General features: G+C 34.3%; 2 protein-coding genes across 2 annotated transcripts; one reads left to right on the forward strand and one right to left on the reverse strand.

The window, feature by feature from the left end:
- Positions 1 to 821: 821 nt before the first annotated feature.
- On the reverse strand, positions 822 to 9792 carry Rchy1 (Ring finger and CHY zinc finger domain containing 1). Its single transcript, XM_068764282.1, has 8 exons — positions 9739 to 9792; positions 9522 to 9659; positions 6425 to 6586; positions 5250 to 5408; positions 4301 to 4483; positions 3651 to 3746; positions 2753 to 2838; positions 822 to 1682 (listed from the first exon to the last, which is right to left on the reverse strand). The coding sequence occupies exons 2-8, from the start codon at positions 9630 to 9632 to the stop codon at positions 1556 to 1558; spliced, it is 924 nt and encodes a 307-aa protein (XP_068620383.1). The 5' UTR covers positions 9633 to 9659; positions 9739 to 9792; the 3' UTR covers positions 822 to 1555.
- Positions 9793 to 10639: 847 nt separating this feature from the next.
- On the forward strand, positions 10640 to 17729 carry LOC137921629 (L-dopachrome tautomerase yellow-f-like). Its single transcript, XM_068764428.1, has 8 exons — positions 10640 to 10947; positions 11426 to 11629; positions 12512 to 12633; positions 13761 to 13990; positions 15511 to 15622; positions 15879 to 15959; positions 16757 to 16867; positions 17553 to 17729. The coding sequence occupies exons 1-8, from the start codon at positions 10725 to 10727 to the stop codon at positions 17727 to 17729; spliced, it is 1260 nt and encodes a 419-aa protein (XP_068620529.1). The 5' UTR covers positions 10640 to 10724.
- Positions 17730 to 17980: the final 251 nt, after the last annotated feature.

Raw genomic sequence — 17980 nt, forward strand, 5'->3', positions numbered from 1 at the left:
ATTGTTCATATTAGAAATGTTTTTAGAATGATCATCAAAAATCCTTGGATGCATATTTCCCTAAATTTCAAGTGGTTGGCTAAGTACTTTTTCGTAAAAAAAAGTCCGGGATACGAAAATTTGAGAATGTTACTGCTTGCCAGCAAGCAGGTATACTTACATTTTACAAAATGTGAAGTGTTAGCTAAATATGGAAAGGAATTTTTAATTGAAATACCCGGAATACGAGTGTATAAGTGTTACTGGGTGCCAAGAATCAGTTATACTTATATATTTACCAAAATATTATGTAATGCCTAAATGCGGAAAGAACTTTTTTAATTAAAAAACTCTCGGAATATGAATGTATAAGTGTTAATGTGTGCCAACAAATTTACCTAATGTAGATTTATAATAAAAACACCTGAGTCGTAAAATTGTAATTAGGCAAAGAAGACAGTTAATTATACTTGCTAAAATTAATTTATTTTATTAGGTTATCTATTTAGCCCATTAAAGCTATATCCATAATTATCAAAAAATTATTTCCGATAGCTTCGAGTTAGTCTTTAGCCAGGACAAAGAAACTTACAAACGTTCAATTTTTATTTTCTAAACCCTTCAATTAAAACTTGGGTTTACCATATTTAAATTGGACGGTAATACATACTTTATTTAAATGGAAAATAATCTAAATTCCGATTAAAGGAATAGATGATCAAGAAAATAAATAATAAATAAACAAAAGGATACCTTGAGGTTAGTAGGTCTTAAGACTTGAATATAAAAATAACTCCAATATCAGATAAGTGTTTTCAAAGGTTTTTTTACTAACCGTTTGTTATATCTACCGTTATCTATATACATTTAATGCCATTGAGTAATTAAATATATATTGATTGTTGTGTAAACGAAGAACAGTGTAAAATTTCTGAACACAAACACGATCGTTTTCTAAAACTGATTTTGTACATAAAACAATATTTCCTACGTGCCAAATCAAACGCCAAGTAATATAGTATATTTGCCGGACAGAGTTAATTCAAGAAACTCAATAATTAACCAATAACGAAACTCGTTGGTTAATTATAACGAGCTTAGGATGAGTTTACATGCATCTATCATTTTCCTGATACAAATGCATTCTTTTGCTCTTAGGTAATACGCTTTATTGTTTTATCTACTTTTTTACTAGGTGATTTCTATTTGACGTATGACAAAGATAGCAAATACACTAAAAAACCGATTAAGTAAAATGGGACGGCATTTTTCCATCCAATAATTAAAAATGTGTATTTAATATATTTTTAATTTTACCCTCATGTAAACCAATCTTTAACTTCAATCGTTTGTCTCTTTCATTTACTTACAATGCAGTTGAAAGAGCTATATTAACCTGTCCAGTTATAAAAGTGTATTTATATTAATAACCCAATTATTGACCCCTGTCTTCACTAGAGAAATATGATGATACATTAGTACATTTCTCTGTAGTACTTATGGATTTGAACTTGGAACGCACTAGTTTTAGTTTCCGTGCGGGTAGTCGTGACGTCAGCGGCTAGATGGCGCTGCGTCAGGCTTGCGGCGGCTCGTCGAGGGGTGACGCGCGCGGCAGCGAGCAGTCGCGCGTGCTGGACCCGGCTGAAGAGGGCGAAGCGCTAGACGCCGAGGGCTCCGCATTTTCCGATCCACTTGTTTCCCTGGTATTTTAAAAAACTTTATGCAAACTCTAACCTCAATGTTGATAATGCCTGTGTTAGTTTTTGAAATGAATAAAAGTCACCTCTAAAAAAATGAGATAGTACCTTCGTTCTGAACCAGTTTATCATAACAATGTTCTCACAACAATGGACAATGTTTATACGTTTTGGCAATTCACAATTATTTGATATGGTTTTGATTTGTTTTCTATATGCCCTGATCCTTTTCACCTCATCTATAACGACAACTATTATTTAAATCTATCAATGAGCAGTGGTAGCCCGTTGGTAGAGGAGTGAGATTTGCAATCGTAGGTCACTTTGTGTATTAATAACATAGGATTGTCACTGCCCACAAACAAGTTTCCAACGGATGGGCAGCAGCGTTCTTTGCCACATACCACACTGGCATAGTTAACCTGCATTCCAAGAGTTGCAATTATGGTATGTACCAGTAGTGACCATGCTCCTTGATAATTCGAGCCATTGTTCCAAATTTGAAATGTTTCGCGAACCGCAACTGTATACGCATTTAAAAAACGCAAACTAATATTTTTTTACAAAAATCATATTTATTGAAATGATATATCAAAGTACAAAATATGTGTATCGAATTTTGATATAATGGCACACATATGACAGCACTCCTAATGATACATGCACACCTAATGATTATGTTCGGTGTTTGGATTTTGCTAATTTTATAGTGCAATAATAATTATTATCAGTCATACCAGTAACTTGGTTCGATTTCCCAGGGAAATTTAAATATTGAAATAATTCGACTATCATTCGGAGCCAAAAATTATTGTTCAAAGAGCCACAGTTTGGTTACCCCTGGCTTATACCCCCATAGATATCTTAGAGGGAGATGATGATCCATGAAGTTTATTTGCAATTGCTTCTGTATGTTTTATTTCATGCGGTTCCTATTCACCGCACTAAAATGTATGTTGTTAAATATGAACTGCTGTTCGAATTATTTGACTGTTCAGTTGTTTTGGAAACATAACTAGCATGTTACTCTTTTTAATCCATATAACAAAGTGAAAAACTAAAAAAAAACTCACTTGTGGAAGCCGTTGGTCTGACAAGTGTTGTATGCTCCACAGTGCTGGCATTTCAAACCGACCACATGGAACTTCACTGTTGACAACTGAAAGAAAATATATGTTCAATATAATCCAAAAACTATACAAGAATTTAAAGCTCTAAAAACACTAATTGGCTTTTATTTTTAAATTACAGTAGTGTTCATACAGTATGATATTTCAGTGTGATATGTCTATTGACACACCACTGGAAATGTACATAAAACAGACTTCACATGGACTTATTAATCAACGTTTACCTGCCATCAATATCTAATATGGCTTCTAGTCTTCAGAATCCATATTTAAGATTGATATGACTATGGATACACCATAATAGAATAATAATATATTTCAGTATTTTTAAGCACTTTCCTTCAGGAAAATTGATTTGGCGCCGGATGAAATATTTCTACATTAAGAGCTCCATGGTTGTGTAAAGCCGTAAGCCAGATGTTTTTTCTTATGTGAGATAACTTATATGTTTGAATTTGATGCCTTTTTTATAATGTTGTATATATTTAATTTTAAATGTTCAACTATAAAGGAATACATATTAAAACCATTGTATGTATGGCAAGTTTTAATAATTTTTAACTTATATGTTGTTAAACATATATTTAATTATTTGGTGTACACCAAAAAATTAAATATAAGTTTCGGGGCATTTGATACTTCGAAAGTAACATGACATTCTTAATGACATGTCTTAGCAAGATAATTATAAATATTATTAAGATAGATGACATTAAATATTATGTATTGTTTTAAAACGCCTGACAATGGTCTAAAATTGTAATTAGCTAATTAAAAAATAAGCTAAAATTAATCGAATGTTAAACACGGTATGATAGAAGACCATTGTAGTTTTATTTACCTTATGACAATCCTTGCATAGTATGGTAGCTTTATAATCAGCATATTCCGGAGGCATTGGTGTAGCGGCTACTTCAGAGTCCAAATAGCTCCATAGCTGTGGGTTGTATGTAAAAGTAAATAACATAATTCAATGTGATATTCAAAAGAAAATATTTCGGTGTTTTCAAATAAGATGAAATTTTTTATATACATATTTTTAGTCATTTGTTTATAGTTAGTTTTCAAGTATATTCTCATAAGTTGGTAATTTTTTTTTTATGTTTTTTATTTTTTCATTACATAGTCTAGTCTAGAACAGAAGTTTCCATCTTTTTTTTTTTCAAAATTTAGCTATTCCCAATGGACTCACTGCAGCTATTTAATATGGAATAGGCAAGTTTTGCAGATGTTGAAACTTCCTAAAATATTATCTGCCTACATTGGTAGGTGAAGCTAAGCCAATATTTTGAAATTAAATTGAAATTTCAAAAATAGCCTTAGATAATTCAGTAAACATGAATAAGTCTTCATAAATTCAGAAATGTGGCAACCTGTTTCTTCTCAACTTTCTTATCAAACATTTAAGTAAATCTAAATCCAAAAAGATATTATATATACATAAAGTATTACAATTAAAATGGTCAACTAGTATAGAATAAGTTGACTTACATTGGACATGTCGATCATGCTAGTCTGGCAGGTGGGGCAGGCATAGTGTCCCGAGTGCAGCAGCTGCTCGAAGCATGGCCGGTGCAGCAAGTGGCCGCAGTCCGGGATGTGGCAGGGGATGCGCGACGTATGGATGTCCTCCAGGCACACCGGGCAGTTGGATCGGGACACATTCTCCACACACTGCACACATCACCAGTATTATGTAATGCTGCAAAACCCTTCAATGTAATTCACTCTAAAGACAGGCTGTGCCATGTTTAATTAATAAGTGGGTTTTTATTGTAATCATGGATATTTAGATATAAAAACAATTATTTATATAAAAATGTGGATGCAATTCTAGAAAATAAATACCCTTAATAAACACTATACTATATACACTAACAGAATAAAAATTTTGTAAGCACATGGGGTAGCTTTAAAAAATGTAGAGATATAAGAATACATTGACATGAGGCCATCCTTGATCTCAGTGAACAAAAAATGCCATCTCAATCACATCCACTGAATAAAATTTGCAATTTAGCTCTTTCATTAAAAATGTGTAAATATTTACTCATTATCACCTTATTGACATGTACACCTATAAAAAACATTTACAAACTTAACCATAGCAAGAAGTAAAGACAAATTGTTAATGTTTCATAGAACCTCTTTATTAGTTAAAAAGAAAACAAATTACAAACACACCAAGTCCTTGGTGTAATACCTAAATGTATACTAATAAAAATTAAGAAATAAATTCTTAATTAGATATATAAAAATCAATGATTTCATTCACAGCAGATAATGATATTTAACTTTTAATTGGACTTTTGGAATCTGAATCTTTCTTTGGGTTTTTCAAAAATAATAAATGGAGTGATAAATATATATGTGACTGGAGCTATAAGACTGATGATAATAGATTAAACAGGTATAACTAAACATATGAGAGTAAACTCACTCTATGTCCATCCCTCTGCAACTGAACAGGTAGACACATGTTGCAGCGCTCACAGTGAAAGAAGCGATCCCGGCCACCCACACGACAGATGCCGCAGCCCTCGCAATGGTACTGCCTCTTGTCGTCGTCATCGAACAGGTTGCATATCAGGCATGTGTACTGGAACCAACAAATTACTAATGCATTTAGATGTTCAACATGTAAATGTAACTTCTTGGTATTCCCTGGATTCATCATCTACAAGTTGATCAATTATTAGTGTAAAAGTTTTAAAGAGATGAATGATAAGCCCTTGTTGTCGTCGTTTCAGCCCATGAAAGCCCATTGCAAGGCAAGGCCTCTTGCAATGATGTGGGTGATCTATCATAATTCGGTGTAGTATTATAGTATGCATATGATGCTGCCCATCCTCTGGAATCTTGTTTGTGTGCACTGGCACCTCTATGTATTTAATGCACAAAATTTTAATTATATAAAAGTATATGCCTGGATGGAATTTGTGGCCTTTATTTGCAAGTCATAATCCTCTACCACTGAACTACTACTGCTTGCTTACACTATCCAAGCACACAATAAATGGTTATAGAAATAATAAATATTATATTGATAATATAGTTATAAGCTTGCAGTATAAGCCGTTTATTCAGACAATTGGATTTAGTTTTAAATGTACATATATACAAGTCCACATAATTAAATAAAATTATTCATTTAATTTGTAGCAAGTCTGTTTACCAGTTGACAAAGGCCTCCTTCAATCTAATACATGCAGATCTCTCTCTGGCCTCTCTACTCCATATTATCCCTGCAACCTGTCTTATTTCATTGATCCATCTTTTGTGGTGTCTTTCTCTTTTTTTCCATCTCCTATGTTGTTAATTTGTTCCAATTGCCCTTTCCTCTTATGCATTAAAATTAATTATTTTCCCTTTGTGCTTACAGACTATATACTGCACGAAATTATTGGCTTGATAAATTCCAAAAAAATAAATTAAATTAATCTAACGTATTTTATCACTTTATTGCGGACGATTGGAAATATACTCTTATTTAAGCTAAGACAAAGCTCTAAATCTTTTAGCTGTCAAATGAGTTAAATCTGAACCCCTTTTTTAATAATAATAATTAAGAAAGTTTAGTTAACTGATTTTAGAGATCTAAGTTTACAAACTTACCTTTCCAAATCTAACGCCACAATTCTCACATTCCGCTTGGACTTTCTGTCTTGTATCACACTCTGTACAAATCAACTCCGTCACAGACTTCCTGTTGAAATAATGCTGCTCCTTCTCGTCATGACAGTAACGGCACATGTAAAACTTGTTGCAGCATGGTGTCTATAACAATAGGTATCAAATTAGAAATATAACTTAACCTTATTACTGTAATAATTGCACATACTTATTTTTAAAGTAATGGAATGAACTTATAGTGACATGTGACAAGACTCAATTCCGTTTCCTTCTCTTTTTGTACTGTCTGTCTCTGTCATGATGCCGTAAAACAAAATAATGAACATTGATTAGATCTTTGATTTGCAAATATAAGAGAAAATCTCCAAATAATATTCAATAAACACACTCCTATCCAGCATAAAAGATATATAAATGGATAAAAGATTTGATTTTTATCTGGTTGCCCTTTGGGATTTAAAATGGCAAAATGATAGACATTCACTTTAAACCTAATTGTAGTAGTAAAACTTTTAAGGCCCCTATGGAGACTTGATTTGATTACATTATTCATTTCAATAAATCATTAGGGCATACTTGGTGAGGTACAGGAAGTAAGCATGCCTTCCAACTCCACCAACTACTTGGAGAGTCAGGTCATGCATTTGCATATGGGACATTCACCTTAAAGAATACTGTTGTCAGAGACTATTGAGGCAAGAGCTACTGTAAATAGGTTCCCGAAAGATATGGGATAGTATAACCAATAAATTAGGAACACAATAGAGATGGCTAGTTCATAGAATTTGAGAATTTACTTTTGCATGTTTTTCAATGATTAACCATGTCTTATAATGACACTTAGAATTAATGGCTGTGCACGAGCCGGTCACTGCGCAGGGCCGTACTCGATACAGGGCCGCACTCAACAGTTCCCATAAACTCTTACAAATGAAAGATAACAGATCCTGGTACATTACTTCAATCCCTCATGATGTTGGTGTGCAGAGAATTGTAATTAACATAGATTGAGAAACATAGGTCATAGATACACATAAAAACATTGAATATGTAAACTACATTCATAAATTAAATCATCAACATCATGTCAGCTTACAAACACCCACTACAAGGCATAGGTCTCAAAATTCTTGGTAAGAAAAAAAATTAAAAATTTAGAATAATTTTACTATATACCAAAATAAATTTATCAATACCAAATTCTAAGTAACTCGAACTTCATAGTAAAATTTGAATTAATAATTTTTATTTCAAAACATTGCACAATGTTTTAATACCTAACAGAAACTTCTGAATATTGTTGAGATGGGATATTAATGGGAATTTCTAGAGAAGACTCATTTTATATTTTTTTTTCACAGGCAAAGGCTTGTTTATAATAGCATATTTTATATAATGCATCTAGTAACATACCAAATAAATAACTACCTATGTTTAGATATGCATCAACTTGATTCGAATTATAAATTATGTTCCTTTTAGCACAGGATATACCACAGTAAATTTTGAACTTAGTCTATTGGCCTCTAATCCTCACTCCATGATTTGCTGAAGTATTTTTCTTCTACTGTTAACTAGCCAATAGCAATCAATGATGAAAGATTCTACACAACGGGTACCTTAGAATTGTAATAAGTGATAATTCAAACCATGAAGCATATGCTCCAGTGTGTTTAATGTAATCTCCCAATCTTGTAAAAATCTATATAATGGCCTAAAATATAACTTTCTAGGAAGCTCTTGAGCTAAACCATCTCTGCCAGTGCTAAGTTTACTTAAGAGACTCTAAAAAATATACATAATTACCCTCAAAGAATACCTTGAATATTATTTATTAGGTTGACAAAAATGTATAAGTCCGCAATTAACCCATAGAGGGTACAGCACCATATGTTGTAATTTGTGAGATGATAATTTTTTATCTAATCTTTGTTTGTAAGGGGTTAGCATGTCTTTTTGTGATAAAAACCTTGTCAAAATAAGTTCTAAATAAAAAAATAACTCCCTATAATGGTATACAGGAATATAGTCGCCAAATGTTCTTTAAACATTTTTCAGTTTCGCAATGTTTATTAATTTTGAATTTATATCCAATTTGTTAATAACTATGTTATGTATGTTGTTAATAATCAGAATCCCCAATTTAATATTTAAAGTTTGTAACCATTGTCATCTTCAAGTTCATTGTATACTGAAAAATGTTCATTCAAATATAGATGATGTAGTTGTAAACACAACAGATGGTTATTGCAGAGTAATGTGCAAGATAAGCAAGAGATATCTATTTCTAAGACTTTTCTTTGATAAGTAAGCTGCTGTTTGCAAGACTGTGTGAACATGCGACATCCTCTCCAAGAAAAACAACAGAAAAACACAAAGGACATCATATGATCATAGAGGTAGTTCTGAGTTAGGCTCCTGGGGAATCACTGCTCACCAGAGTAATTAGTTGTAGGTAGGCAGGTAACTCATAATAAGTTAAACAATAGAAATACCATCTTCTGTAACTTTTAGAGAAGTAGTTTCAAAACAATGAAACTTGTCTATGTTGTACCCAAAATAAAAACAAATATTGAACTACAAGCATAGTATGTATTTGAATAATATGTAAATGAACCAGATATAACTTTGGAAGTTTTATAAATCTCAAATCATGTATGCATTACTTCAAGGTTACAATTGTTATCACTAAATAAGGTAATTCAAGGTGATTAAAGAGTATTTAATATGATTTAGTTAGATCTAACTTAAATATACTTTGTATGCAATTACTGGTTTTGTACAGTAATATAAACATACTAAAAGAACGTATCGTAATTTAGCACATAGAACTTTTTGCTAACCACACTTATAAAATTTTAACCTACTATAAAAATGTGGCAGAACATGGTTCTGAACAAAAACATCTGCAGATTAAGTTCGTTGACACGATCTTTGTTTTCTAATTTCGCAGTACTTATCGCATGCAGAACAATTTGCGTCGCCTGTGTTTAATTTTAGATTAGGGTGTTTTGAACTTCGAATTGATTGTTAAACGAGATAACGTGAATTCTGTCATGTATGGAATTGAATTACTTACCACAAATTTTGCTCTACGTTTGTAATGGGTACAACCGATACGTTTTTCATTTGCTTGCTCCGTGACTGCTGTATCATCCCCGTTAGGAGTTTCATTAGACTCCTTCGACATTGTCACACTTAATCAAATGTTTTGCGTCTGTAAAAAATCAATCGATTTGTATTTCAAGGTTAACAATAGCGGCCCTCTGGCTGAGTATTTCAATCACAATCATTACATTTTATTGGACGATGTATGAACAATTAGCAGACAATCCGACGTGACAATAATGACAGCTACCTTTTGATTTGACACATGTGAGTTAAGTTGCGTTCATAAAATTGAAAAAATTATTTGCCATCCATGTCAAAATATTAAATTAGGTTAGGTTAATGCTTACCGTATTTTTAATTATAACATATATAAAATAGACGTCACTTAATATAAAAACGAGAGAAATATGTAATTAATGTTGTTGGTGTTATTATTTCAATTCAATACTGTGAAATGAAATAATAAAAAAAAAAACATAGCATTATATTAGCTTATCATAAATGAATAAAACAGTAAACAAAAATGTCGAAAAGTAGATAATTTAAGTCTACTTTAAACAAATAACATTATAACTTAAGAACGCAGATTACTTGACCCTTTAGACTTACGAGAGGGTGGTCCTAAAAAGTAACTATGCAATTTTTGTTAAATTTATTAATCATAAAATTATTTCGTTTAAATTTACGTCCTCTTGTTAAAAAAATTTAACGATCTTCTGATTTAAATTACATAAGGTTTAACTCGATAGGATATAGGGTGTAACTCGAAGTTATTGTTATTGACTTTTGTTTTAAAACTAGTCAGTTCATATTCCGATATAATCATTCATAAATAAATTTTGAATACAACCCTAATAGGTTTTAAATAACTAAGCATTTAATAACGCACATAATTTAAATAAATTAATTTAAAACTTTATTGTTTAACCACAAATTGAAATAAAATTAAGTATCAGAAATACAGGTTTTTCATATAAAAGTAAATATAATTCCGAATTCGCGCCACACCACTGCGTTTACAGCTATTGAAAAAAAAAAATAGAATTTGTCACTTATATGTAAATATCATTCTGAGTTGTCAAGTAAAATGCATAGAAAAGGAATGATATCAAAAAAATGTTTCGAAATAAAATTTAATTTAAATTAGAAATAACGATGTGATAACCAAAACATGATTTGGCACTTTGTTTTGTTACCATTACTAGCTTTGTTTCAATTATCCGGATGCCTCTTGCCACCGAAATTCCAGTGGAAAGTTTTGGACTTCGCTTGGGAGGGTCAACAAAGGGAAGCTGCGATAGCCTCTCATGCGTACATACCTGAAAATAATATGCCAACTGGATTAGCGAGATGGAAGGACAAATTATTTATAACCGTACCGAGATGGAAAAGAGGTACAGACTATAAAACAATTGTAACAGATACGTTATAACCTAAGAAGTAATAAAAATACCTATTAACTTATGCACTATTACTTTAAATTTTCTTATCTTTAAACAACACGGACTATTTGCAGCTTGTTTAATAATTATTTGAGATATATTAATTAACGTTTAGTTAAAGGCTAGTATGATTATGGCGAACGAAGGTAAGCGACATAGCCCAGTGAACAGGCAAGTTGAAGTGGCAATGAGCAGAATTCTTAATGAGTCTTTAAGTTTTTACAGTAGAGATCATAGACCAGCAAGTACAGTGCAGAACATCCACTCACAACTTGAATAGATGGGTTAGTTAAGGTCGTCGGAAGAAACTGGAGATATGTCTCTTCCGGCTGATAATATGTTTGTTTTTAAATTTGGAACCCATTTTAATCTTCATTTCTGACTTCAGTAACAATGTTGTTACGGTAAGGATTTTTCCCGTTGAATTCAGGAGTTCCCTCCTCTCTGAACTACGTGTACGTGAACGGCAGTCAACAGCAGAATTTGAACCCGTACCCCAGCTGGGGCGACGCTTTCATCGCTGACGACGCCTGCTGTGCCAGCACCAACAGCACTGTGGTCTCCGCTTTCCGCATCCACATTGACAAGTGTGATCGACTATGGGTGGTTGATAACGGAGCTACTGATATGTCCGGTATGTAAATACCAAGCAGTGATCACTTGATCTTAAATCTTTTAGCCTACCCTAGAAAATTAACAATATCAATAGCATCATGTATCGAACACCCCATGTCCACATGTGATTTCCAAGGTCATTTAGCCTACAGTCATTTGATCAATCATGTAGATACATAGACGAACTAAATTAATTAACATCGCGAGTTGGCAAGTAGGAGTTGCAGCGGACAAGCCTCATAGAAGGCAGAACGGATGGCCGCAGAGGCTTTAAAGTTCTGGAGTATAGACCGAGAACCGCCAAACGTGGACACACTACCTTAAATGAAAGCCTGTGCCCAGCTGTGACCAAACTGCAACTGAATTGATGATGATAACATTTATGATACAAAAACCATTGCAATTATAGTCAGGAACCAACTAAGGAACGTGATGATCTGGTGGACTTGATTGGGTAAAGGCCAAGACTTTGTAAGCGAATCATCATAGATCACCCCAAAGATTCAATGGCTGTTCATGCGCTGCGCGCATCTAGAAACTTCCCGCGACTTTAGCTATGTCGTTAGTCTACCTTGTGGGGGAATAATCCACGCTACGTCTACCTGCTCGACTTCGCCAGTTGAAAACCTTTTGGCTGTCGATTGCACAAGCTATGTGCCCTGTCTACTGGCACCTGAGATGAGCAATCCTTCAAGATACATCGGTGAATTTTATTCTTCTGCGGATGTTCATATTCCTGATTCGATCTCGCAGCGAAACTCCGTGTATAGTCCTCTCTATTGTGATTTGGGTGATGTTGAGCCTTTTTATAAGGCGCACTGTAATCTATCACATCTGTGATACATAAGTCATCACCAGTAACACAAGCTTTAAGAGAATAGTTAATATTTTGTTTTAATAGAAAACGTAAAACAACTGGTCCAGCCTGCTATACTGGTATTCGATCTCAAACAAAACACGCTGCAGTTCAAGCATGTGTTCGAAGACCAGGTGCTACGGGATTCTTCAGTATTCACCAGCATTGTTAGTTTAATTTTTTTATTTATTTTATTAGAACTATTATCAGTCGATCATGTTATGCTAAGGTTTAAGAGTGAAGAAGGAGAGTGCACAAGGTGGACAGATAACATGACGCTGGTTCTTTCCAACTGATCCTAAAGGAATCTTTGGTGAAAGCCAGCAGTAGAAGTACTGCGGCTGAAGCGTCCATAATGATGGCCATTTCAACAGGTCAATCCATCCATTCGACACTCCTAGACACTTTCGAATTAAAATATTGATCACATATCTCCTGGCAGCCTGGTAGCTTGGTGCATAGGGCATCCGTCTAAGCGAAGTAAGAGATTGGCTGCCTATTATTCTGATGAAATCTCTAATGTAATGGACCGAAGTTCCAAAAACTTTTTAAAACATATGTCTTAATGAAGATATACCGCCTTTAAGTTGTGGTATTCTTCCTAGGGCCGGTAGGTCTTGTAGGTAATGCTACGGAGTCCAAAGTATAAGTGTGTGTATTGATCAAACGTGTCCATATTTATACCAATTCTTAAAACTACGAAAACAATATTGAACCAATAAAAACAGTCAGCCAAGCACAAGGCGAGAAGTATTGTAGTGCGCTCTCTTTTGCTCGAGGTAAATATAGAACGCTCTAGCGTGGGATTCCCCTGATCGATACGCTGGGTAATCTAGCTCCTACAAAGTAAAAACGACATATATGTGTTGCAAGATGTATATTTTATACTATATATAACTGGAGTCATTAATCAAAAACACAATTCCAAACATACTCCGTCGGTCGGTTTAGTCAATAGATGCCCACTGTAAGGTTTAGTCCTCCTTAAAGATAAGTGTTATTATGATACGTAGAGGACGCTACTGCCCATCCTTTGGAAACTTGAGTGTGCAATTATTAATGCACAAAGTGTGAAATCGAACTGACAGTCCTCAACCATTGGACTATCGCTGTTAAACACACTTCGTACATGTTTTCATTATAATACACTATCCTTTTTTTTTTAAGTTTACTTTCGTCATTTTAATTGACATAGATGTATGCTATAATTGGCGTGGTTCACCAGTCAATCTTTATATTTTGTTATAAATCTGTCAGTAGTGAAGGATGTAATAAATAAAGAATGTCTCTTCAGGCGGTGGACATAATGGACAACGACTGCCGCAACACATACGCATATATCTCGGACATGGGGTCGGGAGCCATAGTCGTGTACGACCTGAAGCACGACGCCGTCTGGCGGCTGGAGAGCCCCCTATTCCAACATGAAGAGAACTCCAGCCAATATAAAGTTGGTGGGATTGATTTCTTCTGGAACGACGGAGTGTCTTCTGTAGCGCTTTCTTCTCCGAAGAAGAGTGATGGGTATAATATTTACTTACAGTACCCGGCGACGAATATTGCACATCGATCTTTGGAAAGAGACAATCGGCTAATTTCGGCTTCGTAGAGCGTTATCTCTGTCGCACGAAATACAAAGAGTCCAGTATATATTAAGAGCTGTTAAAACCAATATTTTTGTATTTTATTGTGTGCTATATTTATCGCCGAGTACTGTATTTCTGTACGTAATAATTAAGACAGTTAATAATAAAATGTATGTAGTTCCCTGTCGTCTATGCTAGGTGTAGATCTCACAGATTATGATATGTCTATTGAACTGCTTATGTGATTCAGCGTCATTGAAAGACTTCGTATGGGAAATCAGTCAAAGGAAATTTTAAATTAACGGGATATAAAACAGTATGTTTCAGATATAAATTTACATAGTTTACTAAGCTAAAACTTCTCACAAGAATCCTAATAAAAAGTAAAATACTTTTTAATATTATTAAAGCTAGGTTTTAAATTGATATATCTATTGCAGTGTTCCGCAACCAGTGCGCCTTGGTACACTGGTTTGTCTTAAGTCAGATGTTAGTGTTTCGCTATAATTAATATCAATAAAATTAATAAATTGAAATTTCACAATTTTTCATTATACATATTTTGTATTTGAGACACAGTAGTATGTTACATTCACTCGTCTCTCAAATTCAGTTGTCGCTGTGCCGTGAAATTCTAGGAAAGTTTTTAGTGTGCCGTAGATGAGAAAAGTTTGCGGAGCACTGACCATTTGTGTAAAGTGACCACATAAAATAACTTCCAAAGTTTGTTGCGGGCTCTTAAATCAAGGCGCGTTAAAAATGCTAATAGCCTAAAAATACCCTTATAGGACATATCGTTGAGTAAAAGTTCGTCGAACGCATAAGAAACACTGCATTCAATATTGCTAGTCGATTGTTGTTAATCGATTTGGTCCTTGATTCTCTTCTGGCTTGATCCTACGTTTCTTTGTTCTTCATTTTGCCGCTATATACATTTTGCGTAGTACAACTCGTGGGTAAGTGAATACCCACAAGTCTGCGTGAGGTTGGTACTGTGCAAGCGAGACAGCACTATGGATTAATGTTTGACGTACTATTGGTTGATTGGGAGATCCCCATACCATTGTAGGGGGGTTGATTTTGGTTCAGGTTTCTATAATATTGGGCCCTTCTGACATTTTTGTCATGACCTACACAAGTTACCACTCCTGTCATCATAAGTCGAGTTTAAAGGAGATATATGAACAAAGTATGACCACGACGGAAGTTTTATCTGAAAAATATCACCGGTGGGATCCTAAGTCATTTGTATCAGAATTTTTGAGATGATTTAGTCCTCAAGGTCATGGGTACTGCTTCATCTTTGCTGGCTAACCAGTTTTAGACATTTTAGAGAAGATCACTCTGCTAAAACCTAGTCCTGTCGCATCTTCTTGGAACCGACATGGGCGAAGTTATCGCCATCTATCCGAGTAAATATACATTAAATATAAAATTGAAATATATTTTTACTTCCAGGCACCGGGATCTGTATTGTCATCCGACTTCGAGTACAAAGATATTGAGGATCTCAACAAAACTGCTGAGAAAACCATACGCCACTCAAGACGAAATATACACTGGGATACACGTGAGTTTGTAAAAATTAAATTATATAAAATTTATTATTACCTCGATTTTTTTCTTATCTTCAATCTTCTATTTAAGTATAAACTATAATGAGTTTCTTTGAATTTATTTATTTTCTTATTGAGGCCACCAGTCAAGTTCTGTATGTTTCGTGTTCTCCAAGAAGAACATTATGTATATAGAAGAGTTAAAACGTAAATTACGTAACGCACGTAGTTTGTACGTAGTGCTGGTGGGAAACTGAGGTTTCGTTGCAGGTGGAAGGAGACAAGGGACCGTTGTCGCAGGCGACAGCGTGTGACTACCACGCCGACACCAACGTCTTATTCTTTACCCTGGTATATTTATTTATGACAGCTTTTTTTCGGAAGAGGTTCTTTAATTGAATTATTTATTTCATATGTTCAGGTCGTAGACGTTTCAGTTCATACACGCCCACCGCAAGGCATAAATCTCCTCCGAAGATATCAATAGTGGGATATACAATAATTGCCACGCTTGGCAGGCGGGTTGGCGATCGGTATGAGATGTTATGTTACGCAGAGAGCGTTACTGTGCATCCTGTGAAAACTTGTTTTTGAGCTGTAGAAATTCTATATAATTAAAATACAAAGTGTAAATTATATAAGATTATATCCCGGGGATCGAATCTACGATCGCAAGTCTTAGATCTTTACCGCCGGTCTGTCTACTCTAATCATCATTTCAACTCAAGGACATCCACTATTGGAGGTAGGCCCCATAGATAAATATTCCGATAGCCTTACAAAGTCGTCCGTCCCTGATACGGGTGATTTTCATTTGAGTGATATTAAAATTCTGGTGGTGATAGGTTCTGCGCAGTACACTCCCCACTTTTTTATATTTCATACCATTCGTTGGTTAATATATAGCTTGTAATGCTATATAGCTTGCCCACTACTAATTCAACTTACCAATCCGCTGGGATTGGTTACCTTCATTCGTATACGAATCTCCTCATTCCTGATTCGATATTTTAGAGAAATCAATAGCTTCCTAAAGGTTCGTTGGGCGAAGGACCAATTTTATTTTGGCAACGACATCAAGTGTTGACATTATTTATTGATAATTTTATGTATATGTAGACTGCGTATATTTATGGATTATGACGTAGTTGAGCAAAAACGGAGTTGGCTGCTGGAACCTGGAGCGTGAGTTCTCGTTGGAAAACTTGCCCCTGCTGGTCAGCGACTGCAACGTCCTCGAGTTTCCTAATGACATCAAGGTGAGAACTACCACATCTGCTCATGCTAGAATAGAATTAGAAATGTTTTCCATGTTTCTTGTTCGTCCAACGTTATTTTTATTTGTGGGTGTGCGCGGGTTTGTGCGAAGTTGTTTTTTAATGTGAGTGCGATGCTATTTTCTTGCGCGCGTTATTTTTGCTTGAAAAATTATAAATTCTTTTTTTAAATTAAAGAAATAAAAATACAAAAGCTCCTAAAGTGTAAATAACAATTCATTGAAATCCATTTTTATCAATAAAACAATATAATTTGGAGCGAATTATTACATCAATTATCTAGATTATTCTTAGGGGTGTGTGTGTGTAATTGAGTTTCATGTGTGCAGATTTATATTGAATTGACGTGATGCTAGTAATATAACAAAGGTATTAATCTTTTTTATCTTTGTATATTTAAATTTGTCCCTTTTCGTATTAAAGCAACCTATAAGTAATATTAAAACTATATTTATGGAATTTGAATCGCTATATGCTTAGTGAAATGTCTTTTATAGCGAAATAACTATTTATTTATAAATACACGAAAGGCCCCTGTCCATCACTATTTCAGTCAAAGAACGTCCACTGATGGACATATGCTTTCCCATAGATTTCCAAGACCTGTTCCAAGAAAAAAAGCTTTGATCTGGCTACAATAAAAATAAATTACAAAAATGTACCGCAGGTGGATTTTGAAGGCAATGTGTGGATACTCAGCGACAGACAATCCCGCTTCCTCTACAATAAGATGGACTTTAACGAGACAAACTTCAGGGTGCTGAGTGCGAAGGCATCAGAGCTGATACGCGGTTCTCGTTGTCAGCTGTCGTTCCTGGAGAAGGCTTGGATGAAGATGATCTAGATACACTTTCTACTATATCAAAATGTAATCTGTATTTGACTTCTACATGCACTGTGTATAAAGTGAATCTTTAAAAAACACATTTATTTTTACTAATAATACATTTTCTTGGTACAAGCTGTTTTGTAGGTACTTGCTGGTAAAGAATATTGCGAAATCGTAGGCAAACGAAAAGTCGTCTGTACTTATCTCGTGTGCGTTTTGTTAATCGTATTCACCCATCTCACTAATCATAAATTCAGGTTGGTTAC

Source organism: Battus philenor, unplaced genomic scaffold, assembly GCF_028537555.1.
Source record: "Battus philenor isolate CCGP_79_NKW_IND1 unplaced genomic scaffold, ilBatPhil1.0.hap1 SCAF_19, whole genome shotgun sequence".
NCBI lineage: Eukaryota > Metazoa > Arthropoda > Insecta > Lepidoptera > Papilionidae > Battus > Battus philenor.